The sequence below is a fragment of the Musca autumnalis genome, unplaced genomic scaffold (genome assembly GCF_047663935.1).
Source record: "Musca autumnalis isolate F117 unplaced genomic scaffold, ASM4766393v1 scaffold_5, whole genome shotgun sequence".
In the NCBI taxonomy this organism is placed as follows: domain Eukaryota; kingdom Metazoa; phylum Arthropoda; class Insecta; order Diptera; family Muscidae; genus Musca; species Musca autumnalis.
The window spans coordinates 186,048,732-186,071,067 of record NW_027412088.1 but is presented as its reverse complement, the minus strand read 5'-3'; the positions used below and the strand labels follow the sequence as shown (position 1 = coordinate 186,071,067).

Here is a 22,336-nt window from a genome sequence, read left to right as displayed (position 1 = left end):
GATCGCCTCATATCACACCGTTAGACTTTTTTCTGTGGGAATATGTAAATTGTATGCGGATAAAGCAGCTTCGATTCCGATCTTAGGGGAAAACATCAGACCGCCATTCGCCAGTTACCAATCGAAATGCTCAAATGAGTCATCGAAAATTGGACTCAAAGGATGGACCGTCTGAGACGTAGCCTCGGGCAATATTTGTTAGACATAATCTGCAAAAAATAAATGTCATCGGATGTTCTTTCAAATAATAATCATTCTCCATTCAATTTGATTTTTCTGTGTTTTTTATTTTCTTTAAAGAAGGTAGGAACCTCTAAATAGATCACCCTTTACAGACTACATTTTACTCCGCATTTTCTGCAATCAGATTGGCACCACATTATCGTTAACCGCATTCCTCAACATTGGATGGCCCTTTAAACATTCTTCTTTTTTATACGTTTTTCTAAGTGTCTGTTAGTAGCACCAAACCTCAAATCAAGTTCTTCACGTTCTTATGAGTTATTATTTAGTTTTTGTTCAAGAATTAGTGACTTGACAAATTCTTGAATAATATTTATGACCCATGTATAGAATTAATTAATAATTTTTGTTTAAAATTTAATGTTTTTCTACCACCTCGTCTATTTTTTGCAGATGATGTCATGTGTCCATAATATGCTGATGCTGATAGCAAGCAAGCGAATACTTCTGGCCCATGCCCATCTAACTAAAACCTTGAAAATTTAAGTTTGTAGATGCAACAGCAAGCAATTGCTTAGAAGTTTTAACTTAAAAAAACAATAACAACAACTGCTGCAAAATATCCACTTTAGCTTAGCTAGCTAAACTATGTTAAGCTAAGTTATCCAAGCGAGAAATATGCATTTTGCGACTAAAGTCAAAGACCAAGTATCTTCTTCAAAAGATTTTGATGTGGTATTCAAGGAAAATGCATGGCAATATTGTGAGCAAATGATAGAGGGGGAGATAAAGAGATGGGGTAGGTATGATAAGGAAAGAAAAAAAATTGGAAAAATTGGTTGCCATCTGAAGCAGTAGTCTTGAGTACTAAGGGTGATGGGTTCAAACTCCGGTTAGGCAACATGAAAATATTTTCGACATTGGTTAAATCCGTCAGCAGAACTTCTCTGTAAGTGTTATAGCCATAAATTCGACACGCTGTTGTTCTGATGATCCAAATTTAACAGTCTTTTTCTGTGTGTCTTATTTTCGTATTTTATTTATTTTTATAAAGATCTTTCTTCTATAAAATATCTCGTAAAGGTTTTATACCTCTAGAAGACCACATAATGATCTTCTATATCTGGAGACTGGTATTGGGGTTGGGACTAGTAACACACACTGATACAGATATTGTGCTCAGGACATGGAAAGATCATTTTTCCAAACCGTTGAGATAGCAATAAACCGGCTGAAAAATAATAAGGCAGCAGGAGCCGGTGGATTACAAGACGGGCTGTTAAAAACTAGTTAGTTAACACCATCTGGCAGGAAGAACGAGTACCCGACGATTGGAATCTGAGCATTCTGTGTCCCGTCCACATGAATGGAGATAAGACTGCATCAGTCATTTCCCGGTCGTGTTATTTCGCGTTTTGGAGACCAGAATTGGTCGCCTAGATCATTCGATTTAACACCTTTAGATTTTTTTTCTTTGAGGTTGTTTGAAATCAATTGTTTACGCGACGACGACTCAAGCCTTAAAAAAGGAAATTGGACGCTGCATTAGTGAAATACAGCAGCATTTAACCTCATTCTGCCTACTTTACGATATAATAAAGTTTCACGGTTTTTTTTAATATCTGTGTTTTATTTTAAATTTAAAAATTGCGTTCTAGTTGGGGCCCCCTTTCTTTTTCAGGGGTATACTTTTATTCTCCATGCATCCATCTCGATAATGAACCGTGTGTTCCAAAAACTGCCAACCGCCCAAATGCTTTTCTCTTAGTGGCTGACTGAATCTTTTGAACTCGTTTCTTTGACCTGGAAAAATATTCAGGGCAATCATTAATATTTCCCCCGGAATTTTCCGCACGTAAATATTTTTAAAAAGTGAAATTCTTTAACAAGTTTTGAAACCCCCAATAATCACTTAATCATCACTTATGGAATATTCACACCGAATTGACAAAAATATTTTCTTTTTGGACATAAATATAGAGATAAAAAATTGCAAACTTGGGAAAAAATTCCACACGAAATTTTTATTTATTGTCCTGATTGTTACAAACCTAATCATGGGCTCTATTTGTCCTTTAAAAATTTTATTTAAAATTCCACATACATATATGTATATAAATTATTGATATATTCCTCCTTCTTCATTTTTTACTTTTTATATCTTTAAAAATTCGCCAATAATTTTGAAACATATTGAATTTGGTCGCTCAGCAATACCATTTTCATAGGCCGTAAATGCGAATACAAGTTTATGGCGGCCCTCAGGCATAAGTGGAACATCATATATTAAGTTTACCGAATACGGAATGCAATGATATGTCAGCTGAAACACACAAAAACAAAAGTTATTATATTCTCCAAAGAGATTTACAGCCTGTTTATGTATATCGACGGTGCTCTTGAACCAAATTTAAATGGAAGGTGCTTACACCTGGGAAGTTTTTGCGGATTCTGAAACTACAATGTTTATAGATGAGAAAAATCAAAAAACAAAAAAATAAATCGGCGAAGCGTTTTTTAAATAAATTGCGATTCAAGTTGCCATTTTAAAATGTTTTTTTAGGTTTTTACGATTTTGCTTGGAAACTGCAAGTCTTATCGAAATGAGTGTAAAGAAAGTGTGGTAGCTATGAAAATTTTCTAGAAGATTTACTTTTATGATATACAAGTAGTTTCTATCGTTATTGACATATATAAGTTCAAATTAGGACAACGGATTGACTGTATCGCCTCCTTATACAATGTCAAGAGTGCAATTAACAAACTTAAACTTATATATCTCAAAAATGGTACAACCTAGGAAAAAATTACGAAAGCCAATCTTGTAGAGAATTTTCACAGCTACAACATATTCCTTAGTCCCATTTCAAAAGGATTTGCAGTTTTCGCGCTAAATCCTGAAGACATAAGAAAAATATCTGAAAGTTTGATCTGAACCTCTATATCTAAAAAATGGTAAAACCTAGGAAAATATCACTCAGCAAATCTTGTACAGAATTTTCACTGCTACAACATGTTCTTTAGTCCCATTTTAATAGCACTTGCGGTTTCCAAGCAAAATCGTGAAAACCTATAAAAACACCTTAAAATATGAACATTGATCGCGATTTATTAAAAAATCCAGCCAGCGATTTTTTCTTGTTTTTTATACCCTCCACCATATGGAGGGTATAATTAAATTTGTCATTCCGTTTGTAACACATCGAAATATTGGTCGGAGACCCTATAAAGTATACATATATATTATTGATCAGCATAAAATTCTATGTTGATTTCACCATTTCCGTCCGTCCGTCTGTCTGTCTGTTGAAATCAAGATACAGCTCGCAATTTTAAAGATAGAGAGTCAAAATTTGTTACAGAAGTTTTTATTACTCGCAGGATGGTTGGTATTGAAAATGGGATATATCGGTCCACGTTTTGATATAGCCCCCATAGAACGGTACCTCCCGATTTTCGGTATTTTTAAGGTTTTAGCTTCATTATCCTACCAAAATGGCTGAAATTTGGTACGTAGTATTCTTTAGGGATATAAAACTTTCCCCCAGAATTTTGTTGGTATCGGTCTACACCTTCATATAGCCCCCATAGAACGGTACCTCCCGATTTTCGGTATTTTTAAGGTGTTAGCTTCATTATCCTACCAAAATGGCTGAAATTTGGTTCGTAGTCTTCTTTAGGGATATAAAACTTTCCCCCAGAATTTTGTTGGTATCGGTCCACACCTTCATATAGCCCCCATAGAACGGTACCTCCCGATTTTCGATATTTTTAAGGTTTTAGCTTCATTATCCTTCCAAAATGGCTGAAATTTGGTACGTAGTCTTCTTTAGGGGTATGAAAATTTCCCCCAGAATTTTGTTGGTATCGGTCCACACCTTCATATAACCCCCACAGAACGGTACCTCCCGATTTTCGGTATTTTGAAGGTTTTTGCTTCATTATCACACCGAAATGGCTGAAATTTGGTACTTAGTCTACGTTGCTGGTATAAAACTTTCCCCCAGAATTTTGTCGGTATCGGTCCATGCCTTTATATAGCCCCCATAGAACGGGTTCGGTATTTTGAACGTTGTGGCCTCAATATTCCACCGAAATGCCTGAAATTTGATATTTAGACTTCGTTGGGGGTACTCAAACTTCCCCTTTAAATTTGTCGGTATAGGTCCACGCCTTCATATAGCCCCCATGGAAAAGTACCTCCCGATTTTTCGTATTTTGAAGGTTGTGTCTTCAATTTTCCACCAAAATGGCTGAAATTTGGTATTTAGTCTTCATTGTGATATAAAACTATTCGCCAGAAATATGTCCGTACAGGTCCACGCTTTCATATTGCCCCATTTCTGACTAAGATTCGGTATAGGTCCACGTTTCGATATATCCCCCATAGAGCGGTACCTCCGGATTTTCGTAATACTGAAGATTGTGACTAGAGTTGGGCAATATAGTTCCTGGAGCGGATCGATCTTTCTAGTTCCTTTTGCCAAAAGGAACTAGTTCCTTAATATAGTTCCATAGTTCCAAATAGTTCCGGGAGCGATATAGTTCAATGAATCTTTCTCTTTCATCGTTCTTTCTATTTCCTTCGTTCCAAATAGTTCCGAGACCGATATAGTTCAATGCATCTTTCTCGTTCCTTGTTCTTTTTATTTCCTTCATTCCAAATAGTTCCGAGAATGAAGTAGTTTAACGAATCTTTCTCTTTCTTTTTGTTTTCATCTTTTGGTGGATTAATTGATACAATACAAAATAAATAAATTTCAGCAATGTAACGAGGATGTGATTTACGTTTACTTAACAATGTGGCCCCACTGAATGATGAAGGAATCGAACGCGAAAGATAGAAGAGAATGAATTATATAATTGAAAGGAATTATATGCACGGCTGGAACTATATGAACTAAAGGAACTATATAAATGAAAGAGCCGGATATAGTTCCAATAGTTCCTTGTCCGGAATAGTTCCTTGGAACTAGTTCGTTCCGGAACTACACAACTCTAATTGTGACGTCAATATCCAACCGAAATTCGTTATTTCGTCTTCCAAGAGTTATAAAATATTCCAGAAGAGCATTATCAGTATAGGTCCACGTCTTCCTATATCCCCATAGAAACTTACTTCTTGATTTTCGGTATTTTTTTAGTTTTAGCTATATTCTCTTACCGAAATGTAGGAAATTTGGTATTTAGTCTTCTGTGAGCCTAAAAACTTTCCGTCAGAAATTTGTCGGTATAGATCGACGTTTTGAAATAGGCCCCATAGAATGGTGCCTCACATTGTTTAACCGAAATTGCTGAAATTTAGTATTAAAGGTAGAGTTACATTAGGCAAATATTTGCTCCAGCGACCGGCATTGTGCGCTTACTGAGATTAAGTGGGTGTTAGTAATACATTGAATAGATGCTCACTTGTTCTCAGTAAGCGCACAATGTCGGTCGTTGGAGCAAATATTTGCCTAATGTGACCTTAAGTCTTCTTCATACACGAAAGGAAACTAATTATTCCATTTTACTTCAATACAACTAGTGGTGGAGAGTATAACAAGTTCGGCCCGGCCGAACTTAACGCCGTTCTTACTTGTTTTGGATTTTTCTCATCTATAAACATTGCTGTTTCAGAATCCGCAAAAACTTTCCTGCTGTAAGCGGTTTTCATTAAAAGTTGCACTGTGTATAACATTGTAATATAAGAAGGCGATACAGTCAAACCATTGCCCTAATTTGTACTTCTATATCTCAATAACGGTAAAAACTACGAAGACATCGTACAAGTCAATTTTGTAGAGAATTTTTACTGCTACAACAATTGTTTTTAGTCCCATTACGATAGGATTAGCGGTTTCCTAGTAAAACCGTGAAAACATAAAAAACTCCTAAAAATGTGAACTTTGACCACGATTTATTTGAAAATCACTTCGGTGATTTAATTGTTTTTTTTTTTTTTGATTCCCAGATGTAAGCACCTTTCATTCAAATTTGGTTCAAGGGCACCATGTGTCGAAACGAAAATGTATGTGAGTGAAACACACCCAAAGTTTAGTTTTCGAAATATTATTTCCTTTGCTTTTGCTTCAAAACAAAAAACTAATTTGAAAAACACCTACGAATTTGGTATTATTTATTACGCATCCATTGTCTTATCGACCTACATAAACATGCTGTTGAAATCCTTCAATACTTACTCCCTTATGATTAACACATAACCGTTCTTCGGTGGGTATGTATTGTGACCAAGACTTATACCAAATAAAACCTTCTTTGTATTGATCTCGACAAAAATCGTTCGATAACAGGTTGTAGACGGTTGGCTGCCAACTGCCACGTTGGTATTTAAAAACATCACAGCGAAACTAGTCGTCGTCGGCAAAAGAAAAAAATTAATCTTATTTGAACTTAGATTTTTTAGCAGAAAGGTGGTCTACTCACTTCAATACGATCGTCTGGCTGAACATCCCAAACATTGGTCCCGTTACCCGATACATAAATATTTCCATCCGTATATTCTATGTTTAATTCGGTTAAATCGAACATATCATCAATGCCATTATTTCCCGGAATGTCGGAACATTTGTCAAACAAATTTTCATTTTCGAAAAAGAATTGATAAAGTCTAGCGTGATTTAAAGGGATAATATATAATTAGACAAAATACGTTCAAAACTTTTCGAAACACCATTTTGATATGCAATTTTTAAAGTAACTAACAATACCACTGGATTATGATCTCATATATGTATTTACTGAAAACACAGGACTACAAACTTCAAGAAGAGGGTGGAGAGTTCTCTGCTTTGCAAAGAACTTTTGTGATGTCTCAAATGCTCAGGAAACTACAGCTAAAGTACTTGAATTTTTTTTTAAATTTTGGCCGTTTTTAATATTAATTTTAATTAATTTCTCCTTGGTTATCATGTCAAAATCTCGAATTCATGACCTTTTAGAACAAAATTTGTATTGGAGTGTAATATTTAACCTAGTCAAGAGGAATATTGTTGCCAACACTCTAATTAACTAAGTAATTAGATAATTCAATTTGCGGGTATTGTACACGAAGAACATATCTGACAATTTCATTAGTATTTGTTTTACAACGTGTCATTAATATCACTGTGGGTTGTTTTTTTTATATTCTGACACAGCAGATCAATAGAAGATCAAAGATAAGATGACACGTATGTCGGCGTTTTTCCCTATCACTAGCCCGTTCGCGGTTATGGGTCCTCAAAAATTTGAGGCCTTGATTTCAAATGGGATAATTTTGTCAGGTTTAGGCTCTTCTACGAACTTTGTTTTACTCCCTAAGGCAAAGTTGTAACTCTTGTCTTACATGGAGGAAAAGGGCTCTCTAACATATGTCCCAAACATATTTTGCAGCAAACATATATTTGTTTGCAATCAGTCCCAAACATAACACATGTTTGGGTCCTGCAAATTATATGTTTGGGTGCAAACAAATTATATGTTTGGGAGCAAACGAATACAAACCCAAATGCCACAAAAAAACAAACACATGCACCAGTGGGCGCTTACTGATAGCAAGGGAGCCTAAATTTCAATTAGGGATAAGTAAATCGACTTTCGGTTAATCGATTAATCGATTTTTTGCCGTCGAAAATCTAAAAATCGTAGTCGACTTTTGTCTGGAAGGAAAATCGCATAATCGATTATCTTGTGATCGATTTTCGAGTTTGACCATAGATTGTAGACTTGGCGGTTTTACACTTTTGGCGGTTTTACAGTTTCAAAAGAAAACTCGAAAATCGACGAATAGTCGATTATAATCGATTTTCTGCGGTTATGAAAAAGTCGAAAGTCGAGTTTTAAGACAACTGAAATAATCGCAAAACCGAAAAATCGCATTTCTAGATTTAGACCATAATCGAATAGTCGAAAAATCGATTATTGCTTTCCATTACCTATCCCTAATTTCAATGTAGAACACATTGAAATGTATGCTCACTGGCTATCTCTAACATATACACACATTTATAAATGGTGGTGCTTTATTGAAAGGCATAGAAATACCAAACAAAAGCAACGACAGACACATGGGTACATAAAAAGAAATACATAGCAGACTTTAATAAAAAAAAACTAAAGGGAATAATGTATAAAAAGTCAAACTTTTAAAAAGAAAAAAATTACATTGAACCTTCGTTAAACGATTCTCCTTAGTCGTGAAATAAAACACATTTTCTTCAAAGTTCAAATCATCAGGGAGAAATCGGCATCTGGAATCGTGAATATTTCCCCGGATTTTTTCGCACGGAAAATAATTTTAAAAAGTGAATTTCTTTTAAAATATTTTTTTATAACATTGAAAACTACTAGAATCACTTAATTATGGAATATTCTCGACGTATCGACAAAAAAATTTCCCTTTTTTGGAAATAAATGTGGAAATAAAAAATTGTGAAGTTGGGGAAAGGGAACAAATTCTGCACGGAATTTTTCACTTTGAAGTTGGGGTAGTTCAGTGGGGGCCAGGGTCGTCACAAGAATTTATTTGTTGGGAACTTTAGAGAGAGAGAGAGAAAACACAAGTTTAATTTTTTTTCACAAACGTTATAATCTTTAATACAAAAACACTTCACACTACATTTCATTAAACACTTTATCGAAATCCTATTATTTGATTTCGTTTAGGTAGTTTTCGGCAGCACATTTTTATTGTTCACAGGTCTGGGAATCTTTCTTATTTTCCGACGGCAGCTCGTGGTTTGGCGAATCACTATCTCTGTTCACTATCATATGCGGATGGCTTAATAATCATTCGTGAGGGTGATGACGTCAATATTTCCAACTGTCGAAGTAGGTTAAGAGATCGGTACGTTGACTGCTCTCAGTACCCCTATTAACCGCTGCACTGAGTTAAGAGATCGGTACGTTGATTGCTCTCAGTACCCCAATTAACTTACACACCACACTAAAGAGTTAAGAGATTGCTACGTTGATTGCTCTCAGTACCCCAATTAACTCACACACCACACTAAAGAGTTAAGAGATTGGTACGTCGATTGCTCTCAGTACCCCAATTAACTTACACACCACACTAAAGAGTTTAGAGATTGGTACGTCGATTGCTCTCGGTACCCCAATTAACTCACACACCACACTAAGGAGTTAAGAGATTGGTACGTCGATTGCTCTCGGTACCCCAATTGACTCACTACAATAACTACACTACAGCAGGGGTGAGCACGCCTGTGTGCTAGCACATAGGCAAATTGTGAAAACGTACTCTTAGTTTTTTGTGAACCATAAACAATTAAAAGTTTATGAAATTTTGTATATATATTTTTTAATAATTTGCATTGTGGACGATTTTAGACAACATTAATGTTTAAAAAATATTGAAATAAGTAATGACACATCAAGAAAAATTAAATATTAATTCTCCCTTAAATTTGCCTCTCTCTCGATTTTGCTCAGCATTGCACTACAGAGTTAAAAGATTTGTACTTATCATAACCCAGTTAACTCACCACTATCCCACAGAGTTAAAAGATTGATACTTGTCACACCCCAGTTAATTCGTCAGCGGTCAACAGACAACTGCCCCGAGTGACGGCAGGGCATCCCCTTTTATAGCGTGGCGGTGGTTGCTGCGCCAGCCAACTGCAGTCAACTTCAGTTGGTATGCTGTTGTTTATTTACTTCATGGATTGGCAATGTGCGCTTACTGAGAGCAAGTGAGCATACATTTCAATGCATTTTACATTGAAGTTTTCGCTCACTTGCTCTCAGTAAGCGCACATTGCCTATCCATGATTTACTTTACCGCTGGGGCTGGCGCTGATGTGGTAGTACCATCTGTTGACATTAGAGGTCGTCGTTTGGCCGTTAATTTAAAACTCTTTTGAATTAAATTTATTTTTTATAACATCAATTTCATAAATTTTATAACCAAAGACGAGCGATCCGAGATCACGACTTTTGGGGCGTTACACATCCATATTTCAAATATACATATGTATGTATGTATATGAAAAATGTATTGATGTAATTACCAATATTAAATGCGATTTCTTCCTTGTCCAATAAAATATTTCCATTCACCTTTTTGATGTATTGGACATTTAATTTATTAAAAAAAAGACAATTTCTTTAAGAAAAGACAAAACACAGATTTATTCGCTGACTTTACAGTCTTTACTCAACGAACACTGAAGAAAAAAGACCAACATAATTAATACCATTTTTTTTTCTTTTCCTCTTCGCTTGCTACGTTGGTTAACAACAATAAATCACGAAGTACACGTGTTTTACGCATACACATCACAAAACTTCTGCCTCTCCTATTACACCATGCACACAGCACTTTATTACAGAATTATAAACCAGCATTCCGCAGCTGCGAGAGCCCTGCGGTTACTCCTTTTGACAATAATCCTCTCCATCCATAAAAAATATGTTCTAACATAAAAAATATGTTGGTACCTAAACATATAAAATTGAGATATCCCTCCATACCATTGCTATCGCAAACGATTCGTTTTCGAATGTTTTTCGATAGTTTTGCGGATTTTTTGTTCGAAAACGACACACGAGAACGAATTGAAAACGATTCATTCGTCGCTCAGTTTGTGGCAGGAAAACCTTCGAATTCGAATATCGTTAATAATATTATTAGCGAATGAAAGATGATAAATTTTACGATAGTGGCGAAAAACATTTTTTGTGGAGTTTCTTGATGTTTCTGTTATGTACCTTTTCCGTTTTTATTACATTATGTTTGCGACTCGATATGTAACTGTTGATAAACATTGTTGTCCTGTGTTTGGCAACCTACCCATATGTTGTCTTTATCAACACTTATTGTCTATATTATACGTAGCATTTATATTAAAATTATTTGAAACAAGTGAGCAAAGGCTATAGTCGGGACGGGGCCGACCATGTGATACCCTACACCACTACCCCTGTGCATAAGCTTTTCACTGGTAAACATTTCTTTTAGGGAATATAATCCGACTACCACCAAAAATAATATGCCTCTTTCTTTCTGGGACCCCCATAAGCAACTAAACTTTTGTGACCGTCCGATCAAAATTACGACCTGTAGTTTGATTGCAAAAAATAGAAGAATTGGATGCATTACCGACTATTGTGGTATCTCCCTTGTTTGACCACCTTCGCCAACCTGCTTTACACCAATGTAAAGGTAATATTTTCTTCTTCCATTGACAGGTTTTGCCGCTGGAATACCCCTTCTAGAAGCCAATATATTCACAAAGAATAAAACTTTGAATTTGTCTCCAAATGAGTTTTCCCCCATTCCGACCCCTAAATATTATCCGACTATCACCAAAATCAATAGGCTTCTTCCTCTGTGGGACCCGCATCAACTCCCAAAAAATTCGTGACGATCCGATCAAAATTGCGACCTGTAGCGTGATTACAAACAAATCGGAAAATGGGATGCATTACCGACTATTGCGATATCTCTGTTGTTTGAGCAGCTACGACAACTTACTTTACATCGTTGTAAAGGTGATATTTTCTACTTTCCTTGCCAGGTTTTACTTTTGATATACCTCTTAATGAAACAGAGATATTGGCTTTGAAATAAAACGTAGACCTTTTCTCCAAATAAGTTTTTGCCCATTCCGAACCCTAAATATTATCCGACCATCATTAAAATCAGTAAGCTTCTTCCTCTGTGGGACCCCCATTAACCCCTAAAATTTCGTGACGATCCGATCAAAATTGCAACCTGTGGCGTGATTACAAAATAATCGGAAAATGGGATGCATTATCGACTATTGCCATATCTCTGCTATTTGACCACCTACGACAACCTACTTTACATCGCTGGAAGGGTGATATTTTCTACTTTCCTTGCCAGGTTTTACTTTTGATATACCTCTTAAAGAAACAGAGATATTGGCTTTGAAATAAAACGTAGACCTTTTCTCCAAATAAGTTTTTGCCCATTCCGAACCCTAAATATTATCCGACCATCACCAAAATCAATAGGCTTCTTCACCTGTGAGACCCCCATTAACCCTCAAATTTTCGTGACGATCCGATCAAAATTGCGACCTGTAGCGTGATTTCCAAAAAATAGAAAAATGGGATGCATTACCGACTATTGCGATATCCCCGTTATTTGGTTACCTACGCCGACCTAGTTTGCATCATTGTAAAGACGGTAGGTTTTACTTTCATAGTCAGGCTTTGCTTTTGGAAAATTTTCAACCAAAGCTGTGATATTCGTCAATATAATTAAAATCGCAAAAATTAAAATTGGGGTTTTATTTTCTACTATTGTGATATCTGCGTTGTTTGATCACCTACGAGCACCTACTTTACATCATTAGAAAGGCGATATTTTCTGCTTTCATTGTCAGGTTTTGCTTTTGGTATACCCCATATGGAAGCTGAGATATTCGCTTTGGAAAAAAACGTTGTCTTTTTATCCACCTAAGTTTTTTGCCCTTTCCGACCCCTAAATATTATCCGACCATCACCAAAATCAATAGGCTTCTTCCCCTCCGGGATCCCCATCAACATCCAAAATTTCGTGACGATCCGATCAAAATTGCGACCTGTAGCGTGATTACAAGGTTAAGATGGACAGACGGACAGACGGACGGACGGACTGACGGACGGACACACATAGCCAGATCGACTCAGCTCGTCGAGACATTCATTTTGGTATATATAAGTATGGGTCTACGACCATTATTTCGATGCGTTACAAACTTTTTGGCCAAAACCAACTTATAATACCCTCCCCACATAGTGGTGTAGGGTATAAAAAGCAAATGGGAATTTTTTACAAACAATATAAATTTTTTTTATGAAACAAACAAATTTTCAAAGTAAAAAATGTTTCTCGAAACAGTTTTTCTTGTGAAGAAAAAACATTCGCCAAATGTTCGAAAATGATATCGTTTTTAAACTTTTGACAAACAAAAGAACAATGTGCTTGTGTACACCCGAAAAACATTTGCCAATCCTTCGAATGTGATATCGTTTTCGAAAGTTGTGCCGAACATTCGAATAATATCCGCAATTGGTATGAGGGGATGTTACAAACATATATTTTTCTGCGTGTGGGTACCCAGCCAGCATTTTTTGAAAATTTTAATCAAATTCGAGGCTTTTTTGATCCGACTGCACGATTAAAAAGCTGGAATATGAGCTCATTTTCTGATCATAAATGACTCTTTCGTCGGTAGGAAAACATAACCTCAGGCGACTCGTCTAAGGAAATCACAAATGAGTCTTCCTCTGCATTATTTTCGAGTCATTTTTGCCCATTTTCAGATGGTATATAAAGTCTTTTTCGAGTCGTATTTCAATAATTTATTGGTGATTTATTGATTACTTTGGCACTCTTTTTCGAGTCTTTTTTGGGTCATGTTTATAATTGTTTATGAGTCTTTAGAGCAATGGTGAGCAAAACATAATTTAAGAGAATTTAACATTTGTCGTTTTTCATGGTTTTTCTAAATTGTTTTTTAATTGTGAAAACACAATTTTAATCTAAGATCGTGGATGAAATTATTTATTAAATAATAATTACAAAAAATACTTAAACGTCCGAGTTTTGTTGAATTAAGAAAAGTAAGAGTATTTTACAGCAGCCACCAGTGGATGCCCGTGCACAGGGCTGCTTTAGAGAGTCATTTATGAGTCTTTTTATTAGACGAAATAAATTAAAAGAAATTTCTCTTTATTCTTTTTTGTTTCTTTCCTCTGTTTTGTTGTCTTTTCTTCTTTCTTATGTCTTTTAAGTATACTTTATGTTGCGTGGTGAGTATTATGCTTCTTCATTTCACTGGGCAAAACCTGAACATGTGTTGTGTTTGTCTATACTCTTAATATTATACGTTACATTTAAAGGGTGTTTTTTTTAAGCCCGATAGAACTTGAAATTGTAAAAAATAACACAAAGAATTAAATTGTAATCAAAATTTTTTTTTTTTATTCGAAAGATCAATACGTGACATTAACATTTGAAAATGATTTCGGGCATATGGGCGCGGCGTCCAATTTTTGGCCACTTTTTCGAGCACTGCTGGCCGTATGTCACGAATAACACGAACAATGCTGGCCTCCAAGGCATCAATTGTTGCTGGTTTATCAGCATAAACCAGTGACTTCACGTAGCCCCACAGGAAATAATCGAGAGGTGTCAAATCGCACGACCTTGGAGGCCAATTGACAGGTCCACTTCTCGAAATCAACTTATCGCCAAATTTTGATTTCAATAAGTCGATGGTTGCGCCATCCTGTTGAAACCACATCTCCTCCGGATCAATGTCATCCATATTTTCAAACAAAAAATCATTGATCATGGTGCGGTAACGATCTCCATTGACCGTAACGCGAGCTGCGGCCTCATTTTTGAAGAAATAAGGTCCGATGATGCCACCAGCGTGAAAACCGCACCATACGGTGCATTTTTATACCCTACACCACTATGTGGGGAGGGTATTATAAGTTGGTTTTGGCCAAAAAGTTTGTAACGCATCGAAATAATGGTCGTAGACCCATACTTATATATACCAAAATGAATGTCTCGACGAGCTGAGTCGATCTGGCTATGTGTGTCCGTCCGTCCGTCCGTCTGTCCGTCTGTCCGTCTGTCCATCTAAACCTTGTAATCACGCTACAGGTCGCAATTTTGATCGGATCGTCACGAAATTTTGGACGTTGATGGGGATCCCGGAGGGGAAGAAGCCTATTGATTTTGGTGATGGTCGGATAATATTTAGGGGTCGGAAAGGGCAAAAAACTTAGGTGGATAAAAAGACAACGTTTTTTTTCCAAAGCGAATATCTCAGCTTCCATATGGGGTATACCAAAAGCAAAACCTGACAATGAAAGCAGAAAATATCGCCTTTCTAATGATGTAAAGTAGGTGCTCGTAGGTGATCAAACAACGCAGATATCACAATAGTAGAAAATAAAACCCCAATTTTAATTTTTGCGATTTTAATTATATTGACGAATATCACAGCTTTGGTTGAAAATTTTCCAAAAGCAAAGCCTGACTATGAAAGTAAAACCTACCGTCTTTACAATGATGCAAACTAGGTCGGCGTAGGTAACCAAATAACGGAGATATCGCAATAGTCGGTAATGCATCCCATTTTTCTATTTTTTGGAAATCACGCTACAGGTCGCAATTTTGATCGGATCGTCACGAAAATTTGAGGGTTAATGGGGGTCTCACAGGTGAAGAAGCCTATTGATTTTGGTGATGGTCGGATAATATTTAGGGGTCGGAATGGGCAAACACTTATTTGAAGAAAAGTCAATATTTTATTTCAAAGCTAATATCTCTGTTTCTTTAAGAGGTATATCAAAACCAAAACTGGCAAGGAAAGTAGAAAATATCACCCTTCCAGCGATGTAAATTAGGTTGTCGTAGGTGGTCAAATAGCAGAGATATGGCAATAGTCGATAATGCATCCCATTTTCCGATTATTTTGTAATCACGCCACAGATTGCAATTTTGATCGGATCGTCACGAAATTTTAGGGGTTAATGGGGGTCCCACAGAGGAAGAAGCTTACTGATTTTAAGGATGGTCGGATAATATTTAGGGTTCGGAATGGGCAAAAACTTATTTGGAGAAAAGGTCTACGTTTTATTTCAAAGCCAATATCTCTGTTTCTTTAAGAGGTATATCAAAAGTAAAACCTGGCAAGGAAAGTAGAAAATATCACCTTTACAACGATGTAAAGTAAGTTGTCGTAGCTGCTCAAACAACAGAGATATCGCAATAGTCGGTAATGCATCCCATTTTCCGATTATTTTGTAATCACGCTACAGGTCGCAATTTTGATCGGATCGTCACGAATTTTTTGGGGGTTGATGCGGGTCCCACAGAGGAAGAAGCCTATTGATTTTGGTGATAGTCGGATAATATTTAGGAATGGGGAAAAACTCATTTGGAGACAAATTCAAAGTTTTATTCTTTGTGAATATATTAGCTTCTAGAAGGGGTATTCCAGCGGCAAAACCTGTCAATGGAAGAAGAAAATATTACCTTTACATTGGTGTAAAGCAGGTTGGCGAAGGTGGTCAAACAAGGGAGATACCACAATAGTCGGTAATGCATCCAATTCTTCTATTTTTTGCAATCAAGCTACAGGTCGTAATTTTGATCGGACGGTCACGAAAGTTTAGTTGCTTATGGGGGTCCCAGAAAGAAAGAGGCATATTATTTTTGGTGGTAGTCGGATTATATTCCCTAAAAGAAATGTTTACCAGTGAAAAGCTTATGCACAGGGGTAGTGGTGTAGGGTATCACATGGTCGGCCCCGTCCCGACTATAGCCTTTGCTCACTTGTTCTGGATGTAATGGAGTCTGTAGGGTCTCTTGTGGATTGGTCTCACTCCATATGCTGCAATTTTGCTTATTTGCTTCGACGAATGTCTTGTTCAGATGGACGATTATGTACGCCATACAAATGACGAAGTCGTCTATAAGTTGCGCGAATCGACGGCTGATTTTCAAAGTAAATTTGGATAATTTCGTAGCGTTGTTCAAGCGTGAGTCTATTCATGATGATTTGTCAGAGTATACTGAAACAAATAAAAAAAAGTTTCATCAAAATTTATTTGTTTGTGTTACTTTTTACAATTTAAAGTTCTATCTAGCCTAAAAAAAACCCCTATATATCAATGTTTTGTAGAAAGTGTATATGGGAATTTGATAATAACAAACAAAAATAAAACAAAACAATCAATTTTAATCACCTAACTGTTTTAGGACGAAAAGGACATGAAAGGCATTGAGTTAGAAGAATGAAATGTTCTACAAAAAGATTCGCCAATCGATTTGACTGAAGACATGTCACCTTAAAATGAAGCTACAATAACGCCAAACCGAGATATGGAGCCATTTTTCCAAGTATTATAGGGAAAACATCAAAAACTTCATCGCGCGATATCTCAGAAACTTGACCTATGGCGAAAATTTCCTTTTGGGTTCTTAATATACTCATCAAGGGCTTTCATAATCAAAAGAAATTTTCCACCCCCCCAGACTTTGAGTTCCATTTTGTGTCACAGTGTTATGGAAAGATTTTTGTCGAGAGCAATACAATGAAGCTTTTATTTGGTATCAGATTTGGTCTAAATACATATCCACCGATGAACGCCCTGCCAGCAATTGGAAGTGAGTTTCGCACTCCCTCGCCTAAGAGGTCACTCCGGAGACACGCCAAGAAAGATCGTTGATGAATTACACAAACAATTTCTATAGCCTTATTGTGACTACCTTTTATCGGTTATGCCGACACTTCGGAGTGACTTCCAAGGCGATTGTTTACATTTATTTAATGATACAACACATTTGAACAAATATAGAACATTTTCTATCTGATGATTATATGAGACGGTGGTGCAGTGGTAAGCATACTCGCTTTGTATTCTGAAGGTCTGGGTTCGCGTCCCAAGTCAGGCAACAAAACATCACATTTTTAAAATGACAATATTAATGTAGGCGGCGGAAATTGCAAAGAATAATTTCTCTAAAAGAGAAGTAAAAAAATAAATAAAAATAAAAAACATAAATAAAAAAAATTAAATACAAATAAAATAAACAAATTAAAAAAAATTAAATACAAATAAATAGAAAAACAAGTAAGAACGGCGTTAAGTTCGGCCGGGCCGAACTTGTTACACCCTCCACCACAAGTTGTACTGAAGTAAAATGGTATAATTAGTTTCCTTTCGTGTATGAAGAAGACTTACCCCCAGTTTTTGTAAACATTTTTATTCTTCTCACACGAACTGTCAAATTTTGTAGATCGATTTACTCGCCTTAGTGCAAATGTAGAGCGCTGATTTTTAAATGAGAATTCGTAACTTTATATGGAACTAATCTATGAAAAATTAAGTCTGTATGTCATGTGTGGGCTGAGCTATGGATGCCAAATTTATTACGAATATAGACGAACGAACAAAAATAACTTACAAAAACAGGGGGTTAATACTAAATTTCAGCAATTTTAGTAAAACAATGTGAGGCACCATTCTATGGGGGCTATTTCAAAATGTCGATCTAAACCGACAAATTTCTGAGGGAAAGTTTTTAGGCTCAAAGAAGACTAAATACCAAATTTCCTATATTTCGGTAAGAGAATGTGACTAAAACTTAAAAAGTACCGAAAGTCAAGAAGTACGCTTCTATGGGAATATAGGAAGATGTGGACCTATACTGATAATACTCTTCTGGAATATTTTATAACTCTAGGAAGACGAAATAACAAATTTCAGCCATTTCGGTTGGATATTGACGTCACAATCTTCAGTATTACCAAAATCGGGAGGTACCGTTCTATGGGGGCTATATGAAGGCGTGGACCTATACCGACAAATTTAAGGGGGAAGTTTGAGCACCCCCAACAAAGTCTAAATACCAAATTTCAGCCATTTCGGTGGAATATTGAGGCCAAAGCGTTCAAAATACCGAAAATCGGGAGGTACCGTTCTATGGGGGCTATATGAAGGCATGGACCGATACCGACAAAGTTCTGGGGGAAGTTTTATACCACCAACGTATACTAAGTACCAAATTTCAGCCATTTCGGTGTGATAATGAAGCTAAAACCTTTAAAATACCGAAAATCGGGAGGTACCGTTCTATGGAGGCTATATAAAGGTGTGGACCGATACCGACAAAATTCTGGGGGAAAGTTTTATACACCTAAAGAAGACTACGTACCAAATTTCAGCCATTTTGGTAGGATAATGAAGCTAAAACCTTAAAAATACCGAAAATCGGGAGGTACCGTTCTATGGGGGCTATATAAAGGTGTGGACCGATACCGACAAAATTCTGGGGGAAAGTTTTTTACCCCTAAAGAAGACTACGTTCCAAATTTCAGCCATTTTGGTAGGATAATGAAGCTAAAAACTTAAAAATACCGAAAATCGGGAGGTACCGTTCTATGGGGGCTATATCAAAACGTGGACCGATATATCCCATTTTCAATACCAACCATCCTGCAAGTAATAAAAACTTCTGTACCAAATTTTGACTCTCTATCTTTAAAATTGCGAGCTGTATCTTGATTTCAACAGACAGACAGACGGACGGACGGACGGACAGACGGACATGGTCAAATCGACATAGAATTTTATGCTGATCAATAATATATATACTTTATAGGGTCTCCGACGAATATTTCGATGTGTTACAAACGGAATGACAAATTTAATTATACCCTCCATATGGTGGAGGGTATAAAAATATTTTTTTAATTTCAAGAACTATGGCGGAAATGATCTTCTGGAAGTGTCGCTGGAGTGACTTCCAAGACGACAAGCCAGCGTGGCTCATGTCTTCACAACGGAGGTTACTTCAGGGTGACTTCTGCGACGATCGCCGCGACTGTTTTCATCGCCCTGGGCGACATGCCAAAGTCACCTCCGCGATAGTTTTTGCTTGCAGGGCGGGTATGTGTTAATCATAGGGGAGTAAGTATTGATGGATATTAAATCTCTGTGGAGAATACAATAACTTTTGTTTTTGTGTTTTCAGCTGACATGTCGTTGCATTCCGTATTCGATAAACTTAATGGGGTAAGTGCACCAATAGTCGGCCACTTAATTTGTCGGCCACAAATGTGAATGGCAATTTATGACAGTGTGTTAGTAAGATTGTATGCACGCAAGCTACAAAACAAAAACAAATCAAAACATTTGATCTCTCTCACGCACGCTCTTTCTTTGCGTTGAATCGTATGTGTGTGAATCAGGGATGGAAAATTAAAAATTTCAAAAAGTACTAAAATGGTACTTTTTTCATTTAAAAGGTACATTTTTATAATTATTTTTAAGAAAAAGTCATGGCACATTTACCAAGGTAGTGGCATCGTAAAATTTTGAAAATGTTATATCAAAACTTTCTTTATGTTGTTGGGGAAATTACAACAAAAATAATTTTACCTTACACCACTATGTGGGAAGGGTATTATAAGTTGGTTTTGACCAAAAAGTTTGTAACGCATCGAAATAATGGTCGTAGACCCATACTTATATATACCAAAATGAATGTCTCGACGAGCTGAGTCGATCTGGCTATGTGTGTCGGTCCGTTCGTCTGACCATCTAAACCTTGTAATCCCGCTACAGGTCGCAATTTTAGTCCGATCATCACCAAATTTTGGGTGTTGATGAAGGTCCCGGAGGGGAAGAAGCCTATTGATTTTGGTGATGGTCGGACAATATTCAGGGGTCGGAATGGGCAAAAAACTTATTTGGAGAAAAAGTCAATACTTTATTTCAAAGCAAATATCTCCGATTCTATATGGGGTATATCAAAAGCAAAACCTGCTAATGAAAGTAGAAAATATCACCTTTACAACGATGAAAGTAGAAAATATCACCTTTACAACGATGTGAAGTAGGTTGTCATAGGTGGTCAAACAACAGAAATATCACAATAGTCGGTAATGGATCCCCTTTTCCCTTGTAGTGCAATCGCACTACAGGTCGGAAATTTGGGGTCACGAAAGTTTAGGGCGTTGATGGGGGTCTCACAGAGAAAGAAGCCTATTGATGATTGGCGTACATCCCACTTTTCCATTTTTTATTTGAATTGTACTGACGATGCACTTAAATGCGTTTGAACAAAATTGACCTGAATTAAAGAAGACGTTCAGAGCAAAGACGCTAAGCTATCCCAATTTTAATATTTTGAATTTTACCAGTCAAAAGCTTATGCACAGGAGTAGTGGTGTAGGGTATCACATAGTCGCACCCACCCGACTATAGCCTTGGCTCACTTGTTTTTTATAAAGGGATTTGACACTCCACATTCGAACAGCTGGTGTGATACCACTACCTTGGTAATTGTGCCATGGAAAAAATTAAATTAAATTATTCAGTAAAAAACAACAACAACAAAGGCTTATATTTCTCCTAGGATGTTTCGTATTGAAAATGGATTCATCAGTCCACGTTTTGATGTAGACATTTGCTCTGTTCCAGAACCTGCAAGAAGCTACTATATTTTACTACGATAACATTTTTTCCCTTATGTTATCGGAAAAAAATAGTAAAAATTAGTAGATTCTGGCAGTTCTGGAACAGACTAATTGTAAACTTTGTTTTACGTCAGAAACCTAAACGATAGTCGAACTATCGATAGTTTGCCAGCACTAATATAGCCCCCATAGAAGAGGTATTGCAGGTTCTAAGATTCGAAGGTACTACGATACCGCTCGAAGTGAAGTCTTTTACTGTAGTGACTGGACTCGGAATCTCAATGGGTGGAAGAGATCCACGAAGAAAAAATGATCAATGTAGGTTTATATGTGGTAAATTCCCAGATTTTTAAAAATGTCAATCTTAGAAGCAATGTGTGAATTTTGCATTTTTAGTTTCACATAAAACTTGTCAACGGGGGGGGGGCTAGAGTATGTGAAATGGTACTAAATTGGTCGCGGGGGTACTTCGGTACTTTTTGTAGTGTAATGGTACTGAAAAAAGTACTATTGTACTGAATTTTCCATCCCTGGTGTGAATTGCCGAAAATCTTCGTAACCAGCGACAAATGGCTGTTTGGCACTGATTTGGAGTGACAATAATGCTCCAAAAGAGTTAACTGTAAAGAGATTAATGGATAAATTTGCCGAAGCTGGGTCTGTTAGTGATGTAAAGACAACAACGCGCCTTCCATCGACCGAAAATATTGCAGCTGCACGTGATGACGTTACTCAAACTCCATAAACTTCTATTCGACACCGAGCTCAGCAAATTGGTTACTCCAAGTCCACTATGCAGCGAATTTTGACGAAAGATTTGCATCTTCATGCATACAAAGTTCAATTGGAGGGCATGTGGTTTTAACAATACGCCGCGGCGCCACATGTCATACAGGCAGAGAAACAATTCAATTGCTGCATCTGTAATTTCCCGGTTGTGTTATTTCACGTTTTGGAGACCAGAATTGGGCGCCTAGATCATGCGATTTAACACCATTAGATTTTTTTCTTTGGGGTTTTTTCAAGGTAGTGGTTTATAGGTCGACGACGACTCAAGCCTTAAAAGAGGAAATTGGACGCTGCATTAATGAAATACCGCAGCATTTATGCAAAACGGTCATTGAAAATTTAATTAAAAGATCGCGTGTGTGCCAGCAAAGCCGCGGCAGCCATCTGCACGATATCTTGTTCCG

The 22,336-nt window shown here is 36.7% G+C and overlaps 2 protein-coding genes across 4 annotated transcripts in view; both read right to left on the bottom strand.

The window, feature by feature from the left end:
* LOC141405488 (uncharacterized) overlaps positions 1–9,732 on the bottom strand; it is a 52,817-nt gene extending 43,085 nt beyond the window's left edge. The window contains exon 1 of one of the 3 annotated variants that reach the window (XM_073989880.1): positions 9,669–9,732. The gene's annotated coding sequence lies outside the window, so the exon portion shown is untranslated. The remainder of the gene's footprint in view (positions 1–9,668) is intronic. The other 2 variants (XM_073989879.1, XM_073989881.1) reach the window with 2 other exon arrangements.
* LOC141405487 (uncharacterized) overlaps positions 2,182–22,336 on the bottom strand; it is a 36,708-nt gene continuing 16,553 nt past the window's right edge. The window contains exon 3 of the mRNA XM_073989878.1: positions 2,182–2,506. Within this exon, the coding sequence (XP_073845979.1) occupies positions 2,339–2,506 (168 nt within the window). The 3' untranslated portion in view covers positions 2,182–2,338. The remainder of the gene's footprint in view (positions 2,507–22,336) is intronic.